This window comes from Amia ocellicauda, chromosome 5 (genome assembly GCF_036373705.1).
Source record: "Amia ocellicauda isolate fAmiCal2 chromosome 5, fAmiCal2.hap1, whole genome shotgun sequence".
In the NCBI taxonomy this organism is placed as follows: Eukaryota; Metazoa; Chordata; class Actinopteri; order Amiiformes; family Amiidae; genus Amia; species Amia ocellicauda.
This window is the reverse complement of record NC_089854.1, coordinates 29,260,654-29,288,119: the sequence shown is the minus strand read 5'-3', so window position 1 is coordinate 29,288,119 and position 27,466 is coordinate 29,260,654. Positions and strand designations below refer to the sequence as shown.

The following is a 27,466-nucleotide window of genomic DNA, read 5'->3' as shown; positions in this document are numbered from 1 at the left end:
CACTTTTGCATATCGTTTTGCAGACAAATGTGAACTCCAAGTCTGCTCATTTCAGTAATGAAGTGGCTCTCTGAATACCAGCTGTCTAATTTATAAAGTCAGGCCTGCAAATGTATTACCCAACTACAAAAATATTTACTACTCCTGTAGTTTGACATTTCAACAAAGCCATTAGAAATGAAGTATGACCTTGCCTTATCTGCTGCTCTCCAGATATTGTTTACGCTGTGGCTCAGTGACTATGAAGCACGTGTTAAGAGGTTTCAGCAACAAGATGCAGGAAATTCCTAATCCCACTGGCCTTGCAGGCTACCGCCAGGTGGCTATGTTCAACTACATTGCCCATATATTTTGTTAAACAAGGATTGAATTAAAGGCCCTGTAAAAGCTGGCCATGTGGGTCATAATGACAGCACTCAGAATGCCATGCCAAGAATTTTGTAATATGTTTTAACAATTTATTTGTTCCTTAGCATGAGTAAACAGACTAGTAAAACATCATTTCAGGATATTCCACTGAGAGAACCTTAGTTTAATAGCTAGGGAATAGCACACCAAAAAGACAAGCATTAAAGGCACTCATTCACTACACTCTAATGCACAAGGGATCCTCCAGTGAAGTTAGATGCTGTGGAAGGATCACTCACACTGTAGCACCTTACAGTGGTCTAAATCACCTGCCCTCCTTCTACATTTCTCTTTTTATATATGTATTGTTCCCCCTTTTTGCCCCAGTTACAGAAATATCCAATTACCGAACTCAGTTCCCCACTACGCGTCCTGTGCTGCTTCAGTAGGACAAAGCTTCAGGGAGGAGACAGAGCATGCAATCTCCAATATCCATGTTGTCAAAGCCATTTGTGGTTTTGAACACTGCATGCCCACAATGCCTCCAGTCCGTTTGTCACACCGAATCAGAGGGCCTGATGTGGATGGGGCAACTAACACCCTAAACCTGCGGCCCACTGAGTAGCCACAGGAGTCACTGACTTTTCGCCAGCTGGTTTGTGCTTCACCTCACCTGGGCAGTGCTTTGCCAAAATGTATGCCACACCCTGGGACCCCCCAGCCAAAGCCAGCAATAGCACAGGCTGGTTTTGAGAGCAGCTTTACCTGAGCAGACACACCCTGCAGAACGTATGTGTCACACTGGTACTCTACAACATTTTTCTAATGCAATTATGGTAATTGCAAATAGTGAAGAAAACAACCACATCAAGACAATTTGACTTCTTTATGTCTAGCTATTTGAAGACCATTGAGAACAAGTGTAGCTCATTGAGATTACCCTGGCCCAACATGAAATAGATGGTTTAGCTGATGATTAATACATAGTGATGTCTGTTGCTAAGGGAATGAAGCTTTGATTGTTTTAGCTGTATAGAAAGCATGACTGACTTGGGACTCTACAATCCCTGATTCAATCCCCACTCAACGCTAAAGAAGCAGAACACTCATCGGGATGTGAAAAATGAAAAGAAAACTTGCAGGAACACTGAATAAACAGCTGTCTCAATGCTCAGTGACGTACAGGGCTATGTTTGTTGTAACTCAGCTCTTGGCTCTTTAACAGTGTATCTCTCAAAAGCATGAAACTTAATTACATGTTAAAAAGAGAAGGCAGAAATTACAATTTTGTCAGACTGTATATTCCTTGTCTAGTTTTCTGAACTGATTTTGGTCATAAACCAGCATTCAAAACAAACTGTTGATGTTGATACTTTAATTACTTCTTGAAGTACCTAATGGGTACTTTGACTCCATTTGAGCAAACAACAGTGGGCAGCAAAGACTTTTCTAACTGTATGTTGAAAGGTCCAATTCATAAACCAGAAACTCTGACTGGTTTTGGATTGACAAGTTCCAGTGTATGACTTAATGGAGTGACTGTGCATGAACCACAATCCAGCAGGTTCCATATGTTTGTAAGAGTGATCAATGGCACAAGAAGAGATGTTCAGTATAACAAAATAAGCAAATAGATCAGTTTAAGGTCTAATTGCACACTATTTCTGAAATAAAAGTGCTTTTCATTACAGATATAAGTATACATCTGTGTCGATTTCATACATAGTTATTATGTCAAGTCCTTGGCAAAACAGACATATTCATATTACAAAATACAGGTAAACACTCTATATACAGAGGCAAAAAGATTGATTGTTCAACATCTTAAATATCATTGTTCTTGGTCTATTTAAAATCGATAATTGTTCTACTTTGTTGATTTCAGCACAAATAAAGATGTCTCAGTTTCACATCCTAAAAAGCATAAGTGCAAAATAGAATTTGACAGTTCATTTAACATAGAGCACATTCTCTTAAATACAGTTCTGTATGCTATCTGAATAATAGTACTGCATGGTGTGCACAATCTAATAATCTAGGCTTTATGTTGAGACTCTGAGGCATTCGATAGATTAGTTAATAGAACCCTACCATTCTAAATTTCAAAACATGTTGGAACCTTTGATGCATAATCAATCTCAAGTACTTTGAACTCAATCCAGAACATAAACCAAAAAAGAAGGTAAATCTCCAAGTGAGTTTTTTTTGTCTTCCTATTTACAGACACTGGGAACAAATAATTTACATGCACAGACAGATTAGGCTAATGTAGATTAATATTCCACATTTATATCACAAAATCACGAATGGAGAATAAGTGCCATCAGGGGTGCTTGGTCTGTTTCACCTGGTTTGCCCAGGCCTTTCCACATAACTGAACAAAAAGCATCTTGAAGTTGAAGGACTTTATGATGCATTTAATTTCTTAAAAGAACCAAGAATGAAATCACACAAAACAGAAGAAGAGACCAGGATGGATGTTGTGATGTTGTCTTCACGCTTGGCATGCAACTGAGGTTTATCACTTACACGCAAAGCTCCTCTAATAAGCACATCCAACATGACTGTTATTCTCAGGATGTGTAAATTAGAGGAATGAATGCTGTATGAGTGATTTGTTCCAGAAAAACAAACCTATTGTGGAATGAAGTGCTGATGTTCCTAAAGTGTTACAAAAGACAAAAAACAATGCTATCTGTATAATTAAGATGTGGGTTTCAGTGCTCATATTAAACCCAGGTCTAATAAAGGTGTCCACGCTAATAGCAGAAGAACAAAACTGCTTTTGGTGCAATTCAGTGAGTCACTTTATTGGGTCATCAACTATTGCAACTAAACAGACTCACATACTATAGATCAGTATCTCCAGTTACTGACACCTGACATTGTTCTCTTGTATTTGATCTTTTTCTTGGAAGAATAGGTAATTAAAGGATTTTGTAATGTCTGAATCCTTGTTACTCAATACCTAGAAATGTTTAACTCATTAAGAGATTACCTATCACCTCCATTCTTAAGCAGCCAAACACAAAAAAATAGCTCCCTGTTAAGAGACGTGCTTTGCCATCTAATCATAGCAACCAGTCAATCAAATAGGTTTTTTACAAGAAATCTGAATAATTAACAGAAATATATATTGTTCAATGGGCTACTTCCGCACTACAGTTTGAGTGTGTCCATAATCTCATGCAGGATTTACATTATTTGATCAATCTTCCCCCATGATAGATGCATGACCTGAAAGAAAGGTCACCATTCTCCTTTTATATTGAGGAATGAGGAAGTAAAGGACCAAGAGAAGACAACACCTGTACATGTGCTACTGAAACTGGAATAGAAAGTGTAAAGACCATTCATTGTGTGTGTGTGTGTGTGTGTGTGTGTGTGTGTGTGTGTACAGTATTATTAACTATTATTAAACAGTGCCATTTGTTATTGTCACAGCTGCAGATGTGGACGGTATCATACATCATACAGAAATGGGGAAGGTCGGTTACAAAAGAGATTGCAAAACAATGTGAACTTGTGTCCTTAATACTGTTTTGCAGTGGAGCACGTTATCTGTCTTAATGCCACAATGTGAACCCCCTGTTTGAAAAAGAATATGGTGCTGTACCAGATGGGATATTTCCAAAAACCACCAGCAGATTATGCAACATCAAGGGAATTCTTTCTACCGCGTATTAGAAAGGCCAACCAAGCCAAGTTTGTGTTTGGATTAAGCGTATGCCTCCTGTGTGCATCCATTTCTGTATTGCCCTTCTTATATCGTGAGTGGAAACAGAAGAAAGTATTGATTTGTCTATATGCACGCAGTGATTGCGTGACGCATCAATGCAATGGACGTGCAGACCGAGTCAACTGAAGAGCATGAGATCGACTGCTTTCTATTTTAAGCCGATTTTGATCGATTATGTACTACTATCCCTAACCCCAACTCTATTGACACCCGTCCAAGCATGTTGCAATCATTTCTAAAGGCAACACTACAAGAAAATGCTTAGTTATTCGCTTTACATCTTTAAGCAATGTTATTTTGAAAAAACTGGAAAAACTTGTATCAAACATTACATTAAACCATTACATACATTAAAACTGATTTATTATAACGCAAAACACGGTTGCCCACCAGCAGATTGGGTTCAGCACCCATGCTGCTCAGACCTGCCCCCTTGTGTCCTCCGGGGGAAAGACAGACACACAGAATAATTCCAAATAAAACCGCGTTGATGACTGTCTGAGAAACTTTTCGTTTTCAAACTGCACAATCAAACAGACAAATCATTTTGATCTCCAACAGATTCAAGAAAGTACAGTCCATAGCTCAGCATATCATGAAGCGCACACGCTTGTAGCTTTCAACTTAGTAGGAAAGTTGGTCAATAAGGAGATGCAAAACCACAGCTGCTACAAAACACTACTGACGGTGTCTACTGTCCTACCTTTCTTGCGGACTTACCTCTAAAAACTGAACGTAACTTGATGGGAACCAGCCCCTCACTCCATCCTTCTCTCCTTCCCACCATCCGCCGTCCAGGACTTGCACAACTTTAATGATCTCCCCAGCCTCGAATCTCAGTCCCTGGTGGTGCTGATCTCCAGTGAAGCCGTATAAACTTTTACACAGAGATCCAGACATCGCAAGGGGGACAGCATGCAATCAGACTCGCACTGTAACTATGTGTGTTGTACTTCGTCCCCCCACCCCCCCTACCCAACCCCCTCCAGTTTAAGATGTATATATATATATATATATATATATATATATATATATATATATATATATAGCTATCAATATATAAATATAGATCTATGTGTGTGATCACTGCGTTATATCCTTCATCATCTGCATTTGCGTGTGCCGGCCACGACGACGCTGGGATGCTTTCGGGATGATCTGAGAAACCAGTTATATAGCCAGGATCGCCCAACAGATTCTCCCAATTCCCAGACTGAAATACAGCGGTTCTGCCAACCAGCCCCGTCCTCCTTCCTCCGCCGCTGCTGCTGCTCTGTTATTGCACTTCAGTTTCACTAAGCAAGCAAGGAAGGAAGAGTGATCTCATTATTTAAGGGCTGTACAGTTTTTACTAAGAGCGATGTGTGTGTGAATGTGTAATATTCTCCAGGAGTGAGTCAGAAATGTCGTTTATTATTATTATTATTATTATTATTATTATTATTATTATTATTATTATTTGTGTGTGTTTTTTTTTTCCTTTGTAATTCACGACCAAAAACAACGGGCACTCAGCACACCATATTTTGCCCAGGTCTTTCTAGATTCATGCGTATCAGTGTGCTGACAAGTTATTTGGGTTAATTTAATATATATATAGAAATACATTTTTCAGTCATAACACTAGACCATACACAATAATAATTATGAACTTACCTAGATAATTATGTTTTAATAATAATAATAATAATAATAATAATAATAATAATAATAATAATATTATTATTATTATTATTATTATTATTATTATTATTATTATTACTTAATGAATGTGTTAAAAATAATGATGATGATGATGATGACCAGATGGAAATGACTGTGAAAAATCTTAAAAAAAAAAAAAAAAATTCTTATGGATGAATAATTACAAATTGACTGGCACTGTAAATGTTGTACATATTCATCTGGACAATAAAGTGACATTTTTACACCCCGGACTAATAACCGCATAGTGGTGAGACTCTGTAATTGTTCAACTGTTCTAGGCTTGACAGAAGTAATATCCCTCGTTTCAGCCAGTCACTGTGAAGGAGAGGCACAGTTTACTATGAAATGCAAATGTATCAATTTTCATATTATGAGAAGAGCAGGGTAATTCTCCCCTCAAGGTATCCTCAGGCATCAAATTGTGCTTTCAGAACAGATTTCCTCTCAGTCTAGGGCTCACTGAAACTCAAAATTCAAAATAATTTCAAGGTCTAAGTTGAAACATTGTGTCAAAATAAAAGCCCACAGAGTTCATAGGAGCCCACGGGAGCAAAACTTTGCATTTCCACTTGGATAGCTGCATGGTTCTAATTGGGGGAAATGAGCGAAAATGGACATAAACACCCCACGGCTTCAGGCAGCCAGGTCAGGGTAGACATGGTTTCATACTCCCCTAGAAGAAGTGCCCCAGATGCCCAACTCCCAGGCCCAGCACTGGGGCAGGGGAAATAGTAGATAGCAGACCTGGTCCTGAGCACCCAGCAATGATGAGAACACCCACTGGGGGCAAGGAGATGAGGAGAAGCCGGGAGGGGTGGAATTCCCCCTCAGTCCCATGCAGCCTGCCTAGGGGAGAAATCTTCCAGCCAGTTCACCCTGGAAGCAAACATCCACACACAATATTTGCATCCCCCCACACTGGGGAGGGAGTTGGGAGGAGGAATATTAAAGAACCATAGACCCTGGCCGAGGTGTTGAGCTGAGAATCAGCTCACCAGGTCGTCCTGAGATGCTCGAATGCAATCCATACCAGACTTCCTGCAAAATTGTGCAGTAGGCAGTTTTCCAGGCCAACACTGATGTCTCCACATAGGAACATCAGAGACTCTAAATAAAAAGAAGGTGGAAGGTCAGGAGATTTGGAGCCCCCAAAGAAAGTACGCAAAGTCAGGCCCCACCCTGCACAAACACCAAAACATCAGTAACAATGATTTTTTTAGCCAACTTTACACAGGTGGGGCAGGTGTGGGATTCCCTTTACATTAAATGTTTCTAAACCCAATTTGGGGCTAAAAGCACAGGTCCCCTGACCACACTTAGCACAAGTTTCAAAGAGGGACCTGGTGGGCGGAGTAACAGTTATTATTATTCTTAGTAGGCACAGTACAAACACAGATTATTTTAAAATTACTATTTTTTTTATTTTAAAGAACATGTGACAGAGTGCCTTACATGTAGAAAGACTTTGAGAAATGCTTTCACATGGACACGCTATGTGCTAGCACACATTAAGATGTTTATTATCTGTTTGTATATTATGGGGCTGTATATTTCTATTGCATTTGATTGTATTTTGGATCTAGATCAATTGTTATATTACAGGTTGTAGGATTTAAAACCATTTTGGTGGCTGATGATGAGAGTGTAATGTTTTTTCCAACCATCAGAGGGGAGCTGACTCAAAAACTTGATTTCTTGATTTCTTGCCAACTAGTCAAATGCACATACAGGCCCAGAGGCTCACATTACCCACACTCAGATTGTAGTGTGACTTATGGTGGCAGCGATGGGATGGCAAGCAGCAGAGCTACTCTGTCCCAACAGCTGAACAGCCTGAGACATCGAATGATGAAGTGTCAAATGAGGAAACAGTGGTGCATCCCAAGACCAGAAAAGTGCAGACAGTGAAGCCAGTGGGACCCTCGGAACAAGGGGCACAAATGATTACTTGAGAGAGACCATACTAGCACCATATCCTCCTCCAGTAACAGGAACTCAGAAGATGAGCATGGGCAGTAGCAAATGCTTCCTACACGAGCCCCACGCTTGTGCTCTTGGGAACAGTTTTTATTACAGCCATCATATCCCCTGCTGCCGAAGCACAACTGGCCACCATACCTCTCCAGAGGGAGTCAAAAATGTCTCCATACCAGGAGGGCGAGGATATTGAGATTTTTTTTGCAGTTTACACACTTGGCTAGGACTTGGGGATGGCCATTGACTGGTGTCACTGTTGCCTGGAAGGGCACTGGAAACTTACTCCACCATGAATAAGGACAAGACCAACAGGTACAACAGTCTCAAATAGGACCTGTTGGCAAAGTTCGATATTTCTGAGGAGACATCAATGATGACACCAGCTGATGAGACTAATGCAGTTGGCCAATGTGTCAGAAAGCAGGTAATTTGGATTTCAGGAAATTTTTGCACAGGCCTCTAATGAGTTCTTACCTTTTGTACTCTTGTATGAGCGGCAAGTGCAAGGTCCCTTGGATCTCCATAGAAAGGGTTGGGAGGCTGAGTGACACTCATTCACTCACTCACACCACAAATACACTTTATTTTTAAACTACTATTTTTAATTTTCAGAGAACACACACCAGAAAAACACTTTTTTATTTTAACTTTTTTAATTTTTACATTTTTTTCAGAAATTCAAGCCGTCCTCCTGGCACACTTCTCTGGGCTGCATGTAGTCACACTTCTCATCTCTTCCAAACCAGCCCTGTCTTCAAATTGACATCTCTACCCAACCACCTGGTCCCCCAGATTAAGAAAAAGAAACACATTGCTCCTCCTCATGCCTCCTCCTCACACCTCACTGCTCCAACATCACGTCCCCTCTTCACTGCTCACTGCTGTTGTTTTTTTGCAGTGCAGTGACCTTACCACATCACTAAGGCACATTATTTAATTTTAAATAAACCATTATTTGATGAGGGGGTGATGTGTAATTTTTTACAATAAATAAAATAAGAAAAACAGTGAGGAGGAGGCATGAGGAAGAGCAATGAAGATTGACTGAGGGATAGGTGAGAAATTATCCTGATACCGCAGATTTGAGTGGGTGATGCTTGATACTTGACTCAAGGATGACTGATCCGTGAAGATCTGCTTGCCCTGCCTGCAGAAAGCTTAGTTGGAACAGGCCGCCACAGTCCACTTCCACTGTCCAGTGTTGCTTCTTGGAGGGTGTTTCACCATTGGAAGCGCCCTCTGTTGACAATGGCAGTGTATTCCATTGGTTTGTAAGAGAAAAATATTCAAAAGGAGTCCAACATAGAAATTGTAGGGATTTGGGATGATTGTGATGGTGTTATTGTTGGGGTTTTCTTGGTCATGTGTGTTTGTTTAACCGTAAGGTAAAGAAGATGACAAAGTTAGTATCAAGTTGCCATAGTGAGCAGGGATCTGCAGCAAGCAGATTCTCTCTATTAGTTTGACTTAATTGCCTGGCTGAAAAAGTGGTCCCATGTGCCCTTTTTGCCCTAATTGATATAATACATATATTTGACACCCAAGATGTGACTTTAAAATTAACTCAGAGGAAGTGCATATTTAAATACATAGACACTGACAGGTTGGAGTCTGAAAAATGTATTAGTGACAAAATTTTAAATGCCCTATGTAACTCAAGGAGTTGTTGCAGTATTGTTTGTTTTGGTATTACCTGTAACCTATTACTTGTCATCTGTGTTTTATTCATCTGGTTAGTCACATCAATTAGATTTTCAAGCCTGGGTTCTCTTTTAAAAAGTGTGGGTGTAATTCCCCAGAAAGTATGAAATAAACACTGGTAGTAGTCTGTTTGAAACAAAAAATAAGTGTGTGTGTGTGTATGTATGTATATATATATATATATATATATATATATATATATATTTAATATATATATATAAAGACAATTAAAGTTTGTAGCCGCACTCTCACTTATTAGTTATTTAGACCAGACTTTTATATTATTACAAGCTTTATTTTATTTAATCACTCACAACGCGTTTCGACACTACTGTGTCTTCATCAAGTAGCCTTAATATATATATATATATATATATTTTTTTTTAAACAGGCCATTTTAATGGGTATATTTGAGCTAGATCATTATTCTTTCAGATGTAAGCCACCATGTTAAAATAATAATAATAATAATAATAATAATAATAATAATAATAATAATAATAATAATAATAAGACATCCTAGTTATGCAAGGCAAGTCCAGAAGTTAGCCTAAAGGGGATTTAAATCAAGGAAAATAGTCACAACATTAAACAAATTAGACAGGTTAAACAACTTTTTAAATCTCATATAGTAAGATGGTTCTGCATAACTGGTTGATATTAATCTTTAATTTTGAAATAAGGAGCCAGAAGGTCACACTAAATATGTCAAATACTTCGCCATATGTCCTGTAATTTACCCTAGCTAATAAATCAGCTGGTAAGTTTCCTGATGAGTTCAAATGAGCTTACTACAGTCAGTGAAAAAAAAAAAAAAATATATATATATATATATATATATATATATAGTTTATTTGGAGTGTGACACTGTTTAAAACTCATGTGTCAGAGGAAAACTGATAGTGATTATTGTCTCGTACTGAAATGCCAGACTATGTGAGATTAATTGTTGTATATTAAAATAATTTGTGATAACAATCCCTAGTTTTGCTCATTGATATTCAAATTGTGTTAGATGCAGAGTTAGTTGTTTTAAAGCTGCAGCCCAGGAGTGTGTGTTACTTTGCTTATAGTAAAGTCAAGTTTAGTTAAGCTACCACTGATGTATTAAAGAGTAATTAGGAAGGACCCTGACAAAATATGATGGAGAAAACTCAACCTTCGATTAAACATATACCTTTGTATTTAAAGCAAGTACATATATGATGTCGACCCTCCAGTAAATGCCTTTGTTGATATTTGAATACAAAATAAAATATAATAAATTATTTTCAAATCTAAAATAACAGTTGGGTAAAGAAATTGAAAATACAGTATTTTACAGTTTATCGGTTACATAGAATTCACTAAATGTCTTTGCCTGTATGTGTTGTCGTAAATACCTAAAACTTTAAAAGAAACAATAAAAACAAAATAAAACAGTTTGAACCAAAAACATGCAGACAAACAGAATGCTTAAAAAGCACAGTTTGAACCAGCTATAAATGTAGTGGCTCCATCTAGTGTTTTTCTTATTGCAAAAAGACAATATTTAAATCTTTCAGTTATTTCCATAAAAAAAAAGATCAATTAACTTAGACCAAAAGCAAATGTAATGTTTGCTTCAGCCTATAGACATTTTGCTTTTGTTTCAGTGTGTAAATTAAGATAGTCTGCAAATCATCTTTCTTTATTACATGCACCACTTTGGTTGCTTCAGAAATTTGGCTTTGATTATCACTAGTCATGCCTCCTGGGGATTATATTTGCCCCTACTAATTAATTATCAAATCTTTTATCACTTTGGTGTGGCAGATAAAGTGGTTTTACAGGGATCTCCAATGGGATAAGTCAATCAAATAATTTGCTTAGTCTTTCACCCTATTCCCTTTTTGAAAGGCATTGCATGTAACTAGTATAATAAAGCAGTCAGTATTAGGATTGTTGATGGATGTTAATTTGTACACCGAGGACACAAATATTTTAAACACTTTAAGTAGCACCTAAACTGAATGATGTGAAGCTGCAAAAGAAAAAGAAAATAAAAGCACTGTGTCTTTGTGTCGGTACACACTCTTTCATTTATTTATTTTGCACATGTAAAGTCCAAATTTATGTAATCACTGTAAACAGAAACAATCCAGCATTGTCCTCAGTTTTAATTTTCTCACAATTATTAGAAATGTTATATTTCATATAGAAAATATAAGTGATATAATATAAAAATGTACCATATTTGTTTACATTGATTTTTGTTGTTTTTGTATTCAGAGCCCTTTTTCCTTCTGAATTTAGAAAGTTAATTTATAGTTTACAAAAGACTCCGGAATCCACTGGCCTTTAGAAAGGTCTACTACAAGTGTGTGAGATCCCACCTGTTAACTATTATTAGCCTATAGAGCCACATAGGGTGGGCTGGCCGGCAGACTTTTTCACAAAGCAGGACATTGTAGGTGAAGACTGGGGTTCCACAAATGTTGAATCGAGGATGACTGTGTATTACACTCTGTCGCTAATGTAAATAAATGTCAGGGCACTGCAGTTGTCAGTTTTACAATGGTAAAGCACTTGTGAAACAGTGTCCTTGTCTTCCCCAGATGGAAGATGATTTCTGTTTAATTGCAGTTCTTTAATGTGTAAATTAATTCAACTAAATGTCAGTCAATCACCTGAACTTAAATTTGACAAATTTCAGCATTCGATATTTTTAATAGCTATGGTGTTAGCTCGCCAGTTTGTCATTTGTGTTTTTTCGGGATTGTTGTAAATCTGTTAAGTCTCTTCTAAGTGCATCTCTTCATGCTTTTAAGTCACACAGAACAAAAAATACAAACTGGAAATCTGTATTTGTCCCAAATGGACCTTTTGGTTCATGAAATAATGCTTCTTCAGTATTTTCCTGTATTATCATGGCATTGCATGGATACAGGTTATCTTGAGCCATTTTTCAGCAGTGCAGAACAATTCAAATGGATATGTATTCATGGTGTTATCCCAACAGTATGGCTTTAAATACTATTCAATTTAACTTTCCCCCCCTCGTGATTGAAACCAACAAGAAAACAAGATGCAGAGACTAATCTGCATACTTGCATCACATAATTGCATATGCCTTAAGAAATACAGCAAAATAAATACAAAAATCAGTTTAAAAGTGACAAGTATTTACCTTGAAATTTTAATTACAGTTTTAAAATATCCAAATGGGACATTTGAAGTGCAATTGTGATTTTATTTTTTATTTTTTTTAATTATTATTGGAAGAAGCTCTGGCTTCTAAGCTTTTAGTAACATTTAATGAGAAATCTCACCTGTCTATCGTGTTGCTAATTCAATGTCAGTTGTAGGGTCATTAAGGGTTTCCATAAAATAGTTTCTTAGTTCTGCTACATGAAAGGAATACATTAAGACTTGGATGGAATCATATTCCATTGCTTTTAGACTGGAAGTGTGTTTTTGCAAGTAGAGTATATTTAAAAGTATTTTAAAGCGCGGGGTTTACTATACACAACAGTTTTTGTCCCTGTACATTACAACTTTACATGACCTTTGCCCCTACAAATGATAAAGTTCTTAAGCTATGCCATAACAATGCTGCTACTGGTTTACTTCAATTTAAAAAAAAAAAGATTTCTTAGTAAGACCTTGCTTTCTTGGGTCTATTACAGCAAGGTATATTACAGGCAATAGGCCAAATGTTGTTAAGATCATTACAGGATCTTACAATGCCTGTTAGACAGCTGTGACAGGTTATAAGGGGCCAGAACTATTGTTAGGGTGAGACTAAGTACAGGCCTTTTCTGCAGTTGGCATTGTTTAATAAACAAGAAAAGTCTAATCTAGTTGACAGGATTCAACCCAGTACCTAATGCTTTAAGTGATTAATAATCATATAACTTCTACTTCTGATCCTCTCTTTCTATAATATGCATCATTCAGATAATTATTCCAGAGCCATAAACATTTGTTTTGTCACATCCCTTTCTGTCACTCACGGAACCTGTTGGTGTGAGGTCACTGTCTTGCTTTAAAATGACTTGAAACCCCTTGTGCTGCTACTGTTGAGCTGTTTTCTTGTTACGTCAGTAAGGATTTACTCAGTCATCAGTAAAATTATCACAAAACTGGCGAGACTTAAAGGGGTGTATTATGTTTTCTAGAAGATAGGCTTTCTAAAATGTATTAAGTGGCAAGAATAGCTCTCAGTGATTGTGTTACCACATTGTATTCAGAGTATTCTCAGGCCACCTGTCCATTGTTTTTCCTCACAACCTATGCATTTTTTCCCCTTCACCCAATATACACAATTGAAAAAGCACATTATAAAAGAAAGCAGGGGGAGTCAGTGCTGACCTATATAGAATAATTTTAAAAAAGTGTTAACAATAGTTATGTAAATTAATTAATCAAGAACAACATTGTGTGGAATAAAGGGTGAGAAAACATTTGACTACAACTACATACATTTACCCTACCCACTGGAATCTTCTTCAGTATATATTGCATTGTATCTCCAGTTATAAATATCCTGTTATAATTCAATACGAGCAATATCTGTAGATGTATGTTGCGGTGATGTTATATGACTCCCATTATGTGCAGCTGCAAGTTAACTCATTTTAAAAAGCTGTAATCCGCAGAGATTACTGTTACAATTAGCACAATAATCTGGGAGTTAATGTAATTATTAAGGACAAAACAATTGTGTAGACGTGATCACTGCTTAGTTGTTACTTAGATCTGCTAGTCTAAGATCCCTAGTGTATTAACTAGAATGAGCTCAAAGTTGTAATCTTTAGCACAATCCTTGTTAAACTGTTTGAACTTTTATCATTAAATGCTGTTTAGTTTATAATGAAAAGGAATTGAAATGAAACAGTGTCTTGAGGAAACTTCTTTCTAGTTTGTGGCTGAAAACAAAGCATTTATTGTTTGGTTTATTATTCTTAATTTTAAAGGTCTAGTGTGCATCAAGGAAAATCAGTGTGAATCTTTTGAATGCAGCTGTAGAGTACATGCCAGTTTTTTTAAAAGGAGACAGCTTGTAATTTGAAAATAACAAAATAATGGTTACTGAACAAAATGCAATTTATTTGTTATAAGGAAATAAAAAATGTGGAATCGTTTTTTTATGCTATGTCATAATTATAATAATAATAATAATAATAATAATAATAATAATAATAATAATAATATTTCTGGCTTCATGATTGAATTATTTTGCTTGTTTGGTGTCCGTGTTTGTTTATTTATTGAATAATGATCATGGTCAGGTAGTGGGTATTGTCATGCAAGGATATGTCCCATTCGTGAAATTCTGACTGCAAAATACATCTAAAGTCCTACACTGCAACAGTGCCTGTCATCTCTAAATATAACCTCTCCATGGGCCTAAAAAAGTGATTTCTCCAAACAGGTTTCTCCTCAGTCAAGGGATGACCATATATGGAGTAAGGTCAAGATGGCAAAAGTAGCAGCCCTGTTTAAAAAGAGCTGCGAGGAGCAGGGCTTCTTACAACCTCAAGGTAAGTTTGTTCCATTATTTAAAGGTTTGGTGGTTGAATTGAATAATTGATTTACTAACGATTTACTTGTACAACACTCTCCCAAAACACCAGTACCATCTACTGGTACTTTGGTCTAACTGTGGACTTCTTATATTTAATATTTTGCTGTATTCCTGGATCTATGGAAGTAGACACATCAAGAGTATTGGCATTGCATTGATTATTGAGATATTCTAAATAAGAGATATGTCAGTTAGGAAGTACATTAATAATACTAATTATACTGCTTCTTCTACTACTACTAATAATAATACAAATATTTGTATTTGTATTTATAACTTCATTCTTGGGACATGACTTTCACAACCAACCATATTGCTGTTTCAGTGTACATAGTGAATGAAACAAGGCTATTGTCACTATAATGTTAAAGTTAAACACATTTTCTTTTTTCTATTCTTCCAGAAGTTCTTTGCCCAGGAAAACAAAAACTGAATATTTCTCTGCCCAAAGTAAGTTCTTTATTTTTTTAACTAGCTCATTAATTGTAATAATAATTATCATTGACTGCGCCTTTACACCTTTTAGTAACATGACTTTTTGTAGAGAATGATCAAATAATAAAAAAGGAGACAATATTTCACAAAAAAGAGCAGTGTATGAATGTGAATACTATAACATTTCAAATGTTTAGTGAAAATTAACAACAACTGAAAATAATAATTTCCTGTATAGACTTACCAAATAGCACTTGGCTTCATCTCTTTGTAAAACTGTGCTTTGAATCTTTACTAAAGGTGTTGCAAAGTGTGAGAAAGGGTCTTGCCTTGTAGTAAATCACCATCATGAGCAGCGATGCGGAAATGGGCATTTTCGGGGAGGCTGCCAAATACCTGCGCAAGTCGGAGAAGGAAAGGGTGGAGGCCCAGAATCGGGCCTTCGATGCCAGAACCGCTTGCTACGTGGATGATGACAAAGTGCTCTACGTGAAGGGTGTCATCCAGAGCAAGGAAGGTGGGAAAGTTACTGTGAAGACCGAGGATAATAGAGTAAGTGACGGACGGGAGAGCAATCTAGAAACTGGAAGCTGAACCTACTGTTGACCAATCGTTTACATTTCCATTTATTTTCCTGCTTTCAAATAATCAGACCATAACCGTGAAGGAGGACCAGGTTTACCCCATGAACCCTCCCAAGTACGACAAGATCGAGGACATGGCGATGATGACCCATCTGAATGAGCCCTGTGTTCTCTTTAACCTCAAGGAGCGTTATGCAGCATGGATGATTTATGTGAGTTTATTATGTGATTTATTGAGCGGTTTGGACAGCTTCATGTTCTTAGTGATAAATCCACAAAACTCCATAATATCAATTTTTGCTTTCTAGACATACTCTGGTCTTTTCTGTGCCACTGTCAACCCCTACAAGTGGCTGCCAGTGTATAACCCTGAAGTCGTTAGTGCTTACAGAGGCAAGAAGCGAATGGAGGTGCCTCCTCACATCTTTTCCCTTTCTGACAATGCCTATCAGGCTATGCTCACTGGTAAGTAATACTTTTATTATTTCTGACTCTGTTGCAAAACAATACTATAGTACTAAAATCAGAAAAGTAGTATTGCTAGGATTGATTGGAGTTGCTGACCATATGAGTAAGATGCATTGAGCTAAATGGCCTATGTAAGTAATCTTTTTTGTTTAACATAGTTATTACAGTGCATTGTATAAAACAAATGTTTTCTTCTAAACTATTTCAGTATTTATTTTCTGAAGCATATTGAATCAATGCTTTTCTTGTTTGTTTTTTTTACAGACCGTGAAAACCAGTCTATTTTAATCACGTATGTATATCATTATATATTTGGAAAAAAAAAATTCATTATTCTGAGCGGTTTCTATATGTTAATTTATTTACTTTACTCTCAGTGGAGAATCCGGTGCTGGAAAGACTGTGAACACCAAACGTGTCATCCAGTACTTTGCCACAATCGCAGTGGCTTCGGACAAGAAGAAGGCAGAGTACACTAGCAACATTAAGGTGAGCCATTTGTGGAACTTTTTTTTTGTTCATTTACAGTCACTGGTATAAGTAGAAGTAACTTTTTAATTACGTTTCAATGTTTTCTGTCCTTCACAGGGAACCCTGGAAGATCAGATCATCCAGGCCAATCCTCTGTTAGAAGCCTTTGGTAATGCCAAGACTGTGAGAAATGACAACTCTTCACGCTTTGTAAGTCTGATGCCAAATGCTCATAACAGGAATGTTTAACTCTGTCTGTAAAGAAGCCTTTCTGCCAGTGGAGGGTTAAGAGCTCACATTAAACATATGTTAAATGACTGTAAAGCACTTAATTTCAGTGAATGAGATTTTAATTACTATTACAATAGAATACAGTACAATTTGATGGCTTAATATAGAATGACTGAATATAAACATATTCTTTATGGAATTTATCGTCAAGGGAGCAATGCATGACTGTAGGGTTGATATCTTATAGTAAAATGTTAGAACATTGTAGAGGGCAACAATCTAACAATCTGAAATTCATGGCAAACTGAAATGTTGGCAATTTGACATCTTTACAATATGATCTTGTGAGACTGTCAGAAAGCTAATACTTGAACTAAGATTTATTTTCTCTTGTCAAATGAATAGGGTAAGTTTATTAGGATCCACTTTGGAGCAACTGGGAAACTGGCCTCAGCAGATATTGAAACATGTAAGTAAAGCACCTGAAAAATACAACCATTCATATCATATAGGGTTATATTATTATGATTTTTAAGGTTGTTTATTTATTTTTTTTAATCATATGCTTCACTTTCGCTGTAGATTTGCTGGAGAAATCCAGAGTTACATTTCAGTTGTCTGCTGAAAGAAACTACCACATTTTCTACCAAGTAATGTGCAACAAGAAGCCAGAACTTATTGGTAAGTATTAAGTTGCACATGCTTTCTCTTCAGGCTTCTACTATGTATATTTTTAGAAAAACAGTCTCTTTGCAAAGAAGCAAGTAATCAAATAATCATTCTTCTTCTTTTTTTTTAGACATGCTTCTAATTTCCACCAATCCCTATGACTTTGCCTATGTCAGCCAGGGTGAAATTGCTGTGAAGAGTATTGATGATGCAGCAGAATTGATGGCCACAGATGTAAGTAGAATGACCAAGCAGATTTAAAAGCACACATCCAATTTTTTCAGTAGTACAGACTTTTAGAACATAATTTATCTGGTGTCTTTTTGTAGGAAGCTATTGATATTCTTGGCTTCAGTGCTGATGAGAAAGTGGGCATCTACAAGCTGACTGGTGCCGTGATGCACCATGGCAACATGAAGTTCAAGCAGAAGCAACGTGAGGAGCAGGCTGAGCCTGACGGCACCGAGGGTAGGCTTTAAATATATTAAAGCAAATTCCAAAACATATGGATAACAGAATCTATAAAAAGTAAAATATATAGTTTAAATTAATGAATTATATGAAAAAGCAATGGAACAGGCAGCATGCTGTGCAGAGTGTGTAATCTTTACTTTTAAGTTATCTCTTCCCCCCTTGAACAGAGGCTGATAAAGCTGCTTACTTGATGGGTCTTAATTCTTCTGATCTTCTAAAAAATCTCTGTTACCCCAGAGTGAAGGTGGGCAATGAATTTGTTACCAAGGGCCAGAGTGTTCAACAGGTATGAGGTGTCATTGTTTTCTCTTCATCAATCAAGGGTTAATCATATATAATATTTTTGCATTATAAGGTGTTTTTTTTTTTATCTTACTAGCATTTAACTATTGCTTTAAGGTGTATAACTCCATTGGTGCCCTGGCTAAGTCCATCTATGAGAAGATGTTTCTCTGGATGGTTGTCCGCATTAACCACCAGCTGGACACCAAGCAGGCCAGACAGCATTTCATTGGTGTTCTGGATATTGCTGGATTTGAGATCTTTGATGTAAGTTTTGAGGCATATTCCAAAATATTAGAAAATGTCTCATATTCTAGTATTCTAAACAATAGTAACTTTCTGTTTGTTAGTTTAACACCCTGGAGCAGCTGTGCATCAACTTCACCAATGAGAAACTGCAACAGTTCTTCAACCACCACATGTTTGTACTGGAACAAGAAGAGTACAAGAAGGAAGGAATTGACTGGGAGTTCATTGACTTCGGTATGGACTTGGCTGCCTGCATTGAGCTTATTGAGAAGGTACGCAGTTAATATTTAATCAATATTAATTTAGAATTTGTATTTGTATTTGGTCCTTCATAATGTTCCCTTTATTTCATCCAGCCAATGGGCATCTTCTCCATCCTTGAAGAGGAGTGCATGTTCCCCAAGTCCTCAGACACTTCTTTCAAGAATAAACTGTATGACCAGCATCTTGGCAAAAACAACTGCTTCCATAAACCTAAGCCTGCCAAAGGCAAGGCTGAAGCACACTTCTCCTTGATGCACTATGCTGGTACTGTGGACTACAACATTGGTGGGTGGCTTGAGAAGAACAAGGACCCCCTGAACGAGTCTGTTGTACAGCTCTACCAGAAGTCATCCGTGAAGCTGTTATCCTTCCTCTACTCCAGCTACTCAGCTGATGGTAAATATGCATTTATCTGCTTTTGAAGAGTATAACATGTGTGGGTTACCAAACTTTGGCATTTCATAGAAGTGACATTGTCATTGCTTAATTTTAATAGATGCTGGTGGTGCAAAGAAGGGAGGAAAGAGGAAGGGTTCCTCCTTCCAGACGGTGTCTGCACTCTTCAGGGTAACAAGTCACACATACAGTTAATGTTTTCTGCTTATCAAATCAATTGAGTGGTCTGATACATTTCTACCTATTTTTCACAGGAAAATCTTAACAAGTTGATGTCTAATCTGAAAACAACTCATCCTCACTTTGTACGTTGCCTGATTCCTAATGAAACCAAAACTCCAGGTAAAATATTTTAATCGATGGTATGCACTGTGGATTTCCTAGACATACTTCCTATTGGAAAACACATCTCATAAATCAAAATCCATTCACACAGGTATCATGGATAATCATCTTGTAGTTCATCAGCTGAGGTGTAACGGTGTGCTGGAAGGTATCAGGATTTGCAGAAAGGGTTTCCCAAGTAGAATTCCTTATGGAGACTTCAAGCAAAGGTATAGTTTAATGAAATGCACACACTTTTATGGGTCCTTTCATGCATTTTAGAATAAATGACTCACATAATATTTTCTTCCCTCTCTAGATACAGGATATTGAATGCCAGTGCTGTGCCAGAGGGTCAGTTCATGGACAACAAAAAGGCATCAGAGAAACTTCTGGGATCGATTGATGTTGATCATACTCAGTACAAGTTTGGACATACTAAGGTTGACTTTCTTTTAGTTTTTTAATTATTTACTGTTTAATCCCCACCTGCACAGGTACACCCTATTTATTAATTGATTATTACTGTTGACTTCAGGTGTTCTTTAAAGCTGGTCTTCTCGGTACTCTTGAGGAACTTAGAGATGAACGTCTTGCTCAGCTTGTGATGTGTACCCAAGCGATTTGTCGTGGGCACCTGATGAGGAATGAATTCAAGAAAATGATGCAAAGAAGGTATGTCATTTCAACATGAGGGATCGTAAATTATAGTCTTAACCAAGACAAAGGCATAGTGGATGAATATATATGTCTCACCTTCACTGTTCTCCTCAAAATAGGGAGGCACTCTTTACTATCCAATACAATATCCGCTCATTCATGAATGTGAAACACTGGCCCTGGATGAAGCTGTACTTCAAGATCAAGCCTCTTCTGCAGAGTGCAGAGGCAGAGAAAGAAATGTCCAACATGAAAGAAGAGTTTGCCAAGTGCAAGGAAGATCTAGCCAAATCTGAAACCAGAAGGAAAGAGCTTGAGGAGAAAATGGTCTCCATTGTCCAAGAAAAGAATGACCTCCTTCTTCAAGTTCAATCGGTATGTTTTGAAGAAAACTTTATGAATTAAAAATTTAAGAGAAATCTAATATTTAAAACACACATAATTTGTCAAACAATGACATGAAAATGAATCAATAGCATTTGCTTACCTAACCTTTCTATAATTTAAAGGAATCAGATAATCTAATAGATGCTGAAGAAAGATGTGAAGGCCTCATCAAGAGTAAAATCCAGCTTGAGGCCAAAGTGAAGGAGATTACAGAAAGACTGGAGGATGAGGAGGAAATGAATGCAGATCTAACTGCCAAGAAGAGGAAACTGGAGGATGAGTGCTCTGAGCTCAAGAAAGACATTGATGACTTAGAGCTCACCTTGGCCAAAGTGGAGAAGGAGAAACATGCCACAGAAAATAAGGTTTGACACATAATACTTATACATTTTCGTCTCAGGTGAATCAATGACTTTATTTCTAAATGAAATGTTTAATCTCACAGGTGAAAAATCTGACAGAGGAGATGGCAACTCTTGATGAGAACATCTCCAAGTTGACAAAGGAGAAGAAAGCTCTTCAGGAGGCCCAGCAACAGACCCTTGATGATTTGCAGGCTGAGGAAGACAAAGTCAACAGTCTGAGCAAAGCCAAGACAAAACTGGAGCAGCAAGTGGATGATGTGAGTTAAAGAATAATGTATATTATTGTAGATTATATATATATATATATATATATATATATATATATATATATATATATATATACATTTTTTGCCATCTATTGCAGTAGACAGTGTCAGTTTATTTCTAGTTTAGGCTTGTGTTTTTAATGAAAAATCATATTTAGAAATATGTGGTCTTCCTCAACCATTTCATGTTCAATTTCAGCTTGAGGGCTCACTGGAACAAGAGAAGAAGCTTCGCATGGACCTTGAGAGAGCTAAGAGGAAGCTGGAAGGTGATCTGAAACTATCCCAGGAATATATTATGGATTTGGAAAATGAAAGACAGCAAACAGAGGAGAAATTGAAGAAGTAAGTTGCTCTTGAGTTTGCACTTCATACTCAGTCAAATGCATTCATGTCCTTCTTTGTTGTGATTGGCAACCAATCACATATTTCATGTCTCTAAACACAAGAGGTAATTACTAATCATTAGACATAATTTTCAAATGCTTTTCACTTTCACTTCTTTGTCCAACAGGAAAGACTTTGAAGTCTCTCAGCTACAAGGAAAGATTGAAGATGAGCAAGCTCTTGGAGCTCAATTGCAAAAGAAAATTAAAGAGTTGCACGTAAGATCTGTGATAGTTTCACATGCATTTCCAACATGCTTATGGAAAGCTTTCAGCAGGGAATGACCTATGTTTATCAACTGGCAGGCCCGTATTGAAGAGCTGGAAGAAGAAATCGAGGCTGAACGTGCTGCTCGGGCCAAGGTTGAGAAGCAGAGGGCTGATCTCTCCAGGGAATTGGAGGACATCAGTGAAAGACTTGAAGAGGCTGGTGGTGCCACTTCTGCTCAGATTGAGATGAACAAGAAACGTGAAGCTGAGTTCCAGAAGCTCCGCCGCGACCTTGAAGAGTCGACTCTGCAGCATGAGGCCACCGCTGCTGCCCTCCGCAAGAAGCAGGCTGACAGCGTGGCAGAATTAGGAGAACAGATTGACAACCTTCAACGTGTCAAGCAAAAGCTGGAGAAGGAGAAGAGTGAACTGAAGATGGAAGTGGATGATCTTTCAAGTAACATGGAGTCCGTTGCTAAATCCAAAGTAAGTTTCTTTCATATTGGATGTTCTTTCCCTTGGTTTATCTGTGCAATAAAATCTGTTACTTTCATATATATATGCACATATTTTATAGTGCAACCTTGAAAAGATGTGCCGCTCATTGGAGGATCAGCTGATGGAAGTCAAGATAAAAGAAGATGAGAATAATAGACTGGTCAATGAGCTTACGACTCAGAAATCACGCCTCCAGACAGAGAATGGTAAATTGCGATATTTTACTTCTTCATAAAAAAATACATGGAAGGAATACTGTCAAAGTTAATCCGATTCTTCTTCCTCCAAATAGCTGAAGTGTCTCGACAGCTGGACGAAAAGGAATCTTTAGTGTCACAGCTGACGAGAGGGAAGCTAGTTTTAACCCAGCAGACTGAGGACCTTAAAAGGCTACATGAAGAAGAAATTAAGGTAAACACATATATACCAAATGCTTACTTTATATTCTCAAGTGGAATAAAAGTGTTTCTGTTTTTGTGGACTCCAAGAACACCTCATTCCCTGTTAAAGGCATATTGTCTTCACATCATCATAATTAATCTCTCTCTCTTATCAGGCTAAAAATGCTCTGGCTCATGCTTTGCAATCATCTCGCCATGACTGTGACCTCCTTCGAGAGCAGTTTGAGGAGGAGCAGGAGGCCAAGGCTGAACTTCAGCGTGGAATGTCCAAGGCCAACAGTGAAGTGGCACAGTGGAGAACAAAATACGAAACTGACGCCATCCAGCGCACTGAGGAGCTTGAGGAGGCCAAGTGAGTTCTTGCCCTTATATTTTTCAATGTTGATAGGATGACAGATAGTAAATTGAATCTGTTCAAATGTATGTATTGATTTCCAGAAAAAAGCTTGCCCAGCGATTACAGGAAGCTGAGGAGTTAATTGAGGCAACAAACTCCAAGTGCTCTTCTCTGGAGAAGACCAAGCAGAGACTGCTGGGTGAAGTGGAGGATCTGATGATGGATGTAGAGAGAGCTAATACTACTGCTGGGGCACTTGATAAGAAGCAGAGGAACTTTGACAAGGTTTAATGATTTGTTTTCTACATTTTGAACTTTTGCCAATGTAAATTGAACTGGGTCTAGGTCTAAGAAAAATTTGAATCAATGTTCAACATGCCTTAAAACGAATACTATGGAAAAATAAATGACTAAGGTTTTTTCTTTTCTCCAAAGGTCCTGGCAGAATGGAAACAGAAGTACGAGGAAAGCCAAGCAGAACTGGAAGCTGCTCTGAAGGAGGTTCGCTCTGTGCACACAGAGAATTTCAAACTGAGAAATGCTTACGAGGAGTCATTGGAGCTTCTTGAAACACTGAAACGAGAAAACAAGAACCTGCAACGTAAGTTTCATAACGGGCAGTTATACTGTTCTATACTTTTCCATGATTAACATCAGCTATCTGGATGTATTTACTGTTCATTTGTATTGTAGTTGTATACATATTTATTTGTACTTTATTTTATATTTAAAAGAGGAGATTACTGATCTGACGGAGCAGTTTGGAGATGCTTATAAGACCATCCACGAGTTGGAGAAGGCAAAAAAACAAGCAGAGCAGGAGAGGGCAGAGATCCATACTGCCTTGGAGGAAGCTGAGGTATGCATGGACAAAAAAAATATTTTAGAACACATGCATGGTTTTTAAAGCTATTTTCAAATGTATATTTAGCTAGAACAGAAATTTACCAATGTGCTGCTTGATCAGCCTGTTTTACATCAAATGTTTTTTTTTCAATGTCTGTTTCAGGCATCGCTTGAACATGAAGAGAGCAAGATTCTCCGTGTGCAACTAGAGCTGAACCAGGTAAAGTCTGAGGTGGACAGGAAAATCGCAGAGAAGGATGAGGAGATTGATCAAATGAAGAGGAACAACCAGAGAGTTGTGGATTCCCTGCAAGGTACCTTGGACTCTGAGGTCAGAAGCCGCAATGATTCCCTGAGAGTGAAGAAGAAGATGGAGGGGGATCTCAATGAGATGGAAATTCAGCTGGGTCACGCCAACCGCCAGGCCAACGAATCACAGAAACAGCTGAGAAACATCCAGGCACAGTTTAAGGTCAGTGGAAATCATTGGCTCCTTTGGGGATGTTATTATAGAAAGCTGTTTTAAGTCATAGCTTTGTAGCACACTAATTTCCCAAATACATATGAATAAGTAAAAGCAGTGCAGCATACTTCCTGCTCAGATAATAAGTCACATAAACATTCACCATGCCAGCTTAATGGATAGTTTCAATTAAAATAAAATATTGGTACTATCAACATACAATTGTGCAAAAATTGCATAATTATATACTGTATAAAGTGACATACATATCTGTGTATTATTATCCACTAGGAGGCACAGCTGCAACTGGATGATGCTCTTAGAGGACAGGAGGACATGAAGGAACAGGTTGCCATGGTGGAGCGCAGGAACACCCTCATGATGGCTGAGATTGAGGAAATGAGGGCTGCCCTGGAACAGACAGAGAGAGGCCGCAAAGTGGCTGAACAGGAACTGGTTGATGCCAGTGAGCGTGTGCAGCTGCTGCACTCCCAGGTACTGTAAATGGTTTCAGCTCAGTTATACATCAACAAGTACTATAGTGAAAAAGCTGCAATATAATGTAGTTTCCCTGTCTGTTAATATTATATTTGACAAAGTTAGGACTCTGTTGTTGTCAGCTCCTATTATCAACTCCTTGAGTTTGTTTGTATTTGCAGAATATTAGCCTCCTCAATAGCAAAAAGAAGCTTGAGAGCGACTTTGGTAACCTTCAGGGAGAGGTTGATGAAATGATCCAGGAGACCAGGAATGCTGATGAAAAAGCCAAGAAGGCCATCACTGATGTATGTTCTCAAATCAAGCTTATCTATACATTTTCTATGAAAAAGTTCTCAATGTTCGAGGTAAAGATCTGCTGTGTATTCAAAGGCTGCCATGATGGCTGAGGAGCTGAAGAAGGAGCAGGACACCAGCTCTCACCTGGAGAGAATGAAGAAGAACCTGGAGGTCACAGTGAAGGACCTGCAGCACCGTCTGGATGAGGCTGAGCAGCTGGCAATGAAGGGTGGAAAGAAGCAGCTCCAGAAACTGGAGGCCAGGGTGTGTTTGAAGATTGCTTTTAAGATGTGCTGTGTGCTGGAAGAAAGTCTTTGGAGTGAGCACTTCTAATCAGAAATACAACAAAATACAGCAACGGAAAGTGTCAAACAAGTATAATATTGATTTTCAAAAAGTTCAAGGAAGTACATAGCTTTTATTCCAATTTTGGGTCATACCCTCAAGGGGCCTGACATTTTACAAATAGTGTCTGATTGGTCATCTAAATAACTATGACAATAATTTAATTGGCATTCTAAAATAAGCCCATGAATAATAATTATCCTCTACATTTTCAGCTACATTTGAAAGGTTTGCCAATAACAAAGATAGGTTTGAAACAATTAAACTTTGATAAGAAACAAGTAGAGAATGTAAGTTGCTGATAAACTAAAAAGGACTAACTGTGAAGAAAAAATAAGAGGTTCTCATAATTCATTGGAAAGAATGCAGACAAATTAATAGCACACAAAGCACAGAAGCACAAAATGATTTATATTTTCCTCCACAGCTGTTTAAAATAGGTACCTTTGTTTTAATTTGTAGTTTAGTTTAGTTTTAGCTTTTTGTTTTTGTAAGCTTAAAACTATTTCCAGATAAAGTTAATAATATTTCCAGTGATAAGTTAAATCACTAAAAGTTATGATTGTGTTGAGCTAAAATGGTGATTGACATAGATAGTGGGATAATTGGGTAATGTTAAATTTCAAACTGACATCTCTTGCTTTTAGGTGCGTGAGCTGGAGAATGAACTTGAGATGGAGCAGAAGCAAAGAGTGGAGGGCATCAAGGGTGTGCGCAAATATGAAAGAAAGGTCAAGGAGGTGACATATCAGGTAAATCCAAATGAAAGGGCACATACGAGAACAAAATAAAGGCAGTTAGTTTCCTTTAAGATGTGATCAGACTGGTTACTTTTCCACTCAGTCTGAAGAGGACAGAAAGACAATTGCAAGACTCCAGGATCTGGTCGACAAACTCCAGCTGAAGGTCAAGGCCTACAAGAGACAGGCTGAGGAGGCTGTGAGTAATGAACACATTGTAGAATAGCTTTTAACTGCATACGCGGTGATGCTGAGAATTGCTTTGATCTGTTTCACAGGATGAGGCTGCCAATGCTCACCTCTCCAAGTTCAGGAAAGTGCAGCATGAGCTGGAGGAGGCAGAGGAGCGTGCAGACATCGCCGAATCCCAGGTCAACAAGCTGAGGGCCAAGAGTCGAGATCTTGGTCACAAAGTAAGTGTGTCACTCAGTCTGTCAGTGATAGATGTGATTACAGCTCCTACAGTTGCTTGACAATGTACTTTAAAAGGTATATTCTATTTAGTGGATTCCTCAGAGGGTAAGGGGGATTTTCTGCATTTTAATCTTTTCTGGATTACATGTATATATTTAATAAATAAATCTTTCAAGTTAGTGTTGCATTTCCTAATCCAAGAGTTGTAGGTACTTTAAATAGTTTTAGGATTTAGACCTGTTTTCTCTTGTTTACTCAGGTTCTATACTCTTTCTTTGCCAGGGTTGCCTTAACTGATGAAGGTGTGGTACAGTGTGCATTTTGTATCTTGATGTATTTTGTATTTATTTTTTGTTATCAGGCAATGGAAGAGTAAGGACTGGCATCATCCGAAACTGTTTGATTGGAATCCACAAAATGTGAATTTCCTTGTGATGACTGTTATATCTATACTGATGGCAATAAAGAATCAATAACCAATTTTCTTGATAGTATTTTTTTCAG

General features: G+C 37.7%; 2 protein-coding genes across 3 annotated transcripts in view; one reads left to right on the top strand and one right to left on the bottom strand.

The window, feature by feature from the left end:
* Positions 1 to 5,075, bottom strand: part of gas7b (growth arrest-specific 7b) — a 98,200-nt gene extending 93,125 nt beyond the window's left edge. The window contains exon 1 of the mRNA XM_066704709.1: positions 4,808 to 5,075. Coding sequence (XP_066560806.1) covers positions 4,808 to 4,987 — 180 coding nt within the window. The 5' untranslated portion in view covers positions 4,988 to 5,075. The remainder of the gene's footprint in view (positions 1 to 4,807) is intronic.
* A 10,346-nt stretch (positions 5,076 to 15,421) lies between these two features.
* LOC136749997 (myosin-4-like) lies at positions 15,422 to 27,442 on the top strand. 2 transcript variants are annotated; one of them, XM_066704698.1, is made up of 40 exons: positions 15,422 to 15,470; positions 15,756 to 16,007; positions 16,108 to 16,251; positions 16,348 to 16,504; positions 16,772 to 16,799; positions 16,885 to 16,996; positions 17,096 to 17,188; positions 17,615 to 17,678; positions 17,792 to 17,890; positions 18,009 to 18,112; positions 18,208 to 18,346; positions 18,520 to 18,638; positions 18,752 to 18,901; positions 18,985 to 19,155; positions 19,240 to 19,543; positions 19,644 to 19,714; positions 19,798 to 19,885; positions 19,980 to 20,097; positions 20,187 to 20,310; positions 20,406 to 20,542; positions 20,647 to 20,902; positions 21,037 to 21,279; positions 21,360 to 21,536; positions 21,745 to 21,890; positions 22,060 to 22,150; positions 22,238 to 22,627; positions 22,719 to 22,845; positions 22,932 to 23,050; positions 23,196 to 23,392; positions 23,479 to 23,662; positions 23,813 to 23,978; positions 24,112 to 24,236; positions 24,387 to 24,695; positions 24,978 to 25,181; positions 25,346 to 25,471; positions 25,557 to 25,727; positions 26,456 to 26,560; positions 26,652 to 26,747; positions 26,827 to 26,961; positions 27,324 to 27,442. In XM_066704698.1, exons 2-40 carry the CDS (start codon positions 15,804 to 15,806, stop codon positions 27,336 to 27,338), a joined length of 5,808 nt encoding a protein of 1,935 aa, XP_066560795.1. In that variant the 5' UTR covers positions 15,422 to 15,470; positions 15,756 to 15,803; the 3' UTR covers positions 27,339 to 27,442. The 2 variants fall into 2 exon arrangements, with proteins under 2 accessions (XP_066560795.1, XP_066560794.1); XM_066704697.1 differs by lacking the exons at positions 25,346 to 25,471; positions 25,557 to 25,727; positions 26,456 to 26,560; ... (1 more) ...; positions 26,827 to 26,961; positions 27,324 to 27,442 and having other exon boundaries at positions 15,436 to 15,470; positions 15,792 to 16,007; positions 24,978 to 25,220.
* The last annotated feature ends 24 nt before the right edge of the window (positions 27,443 to 27,466 follow it).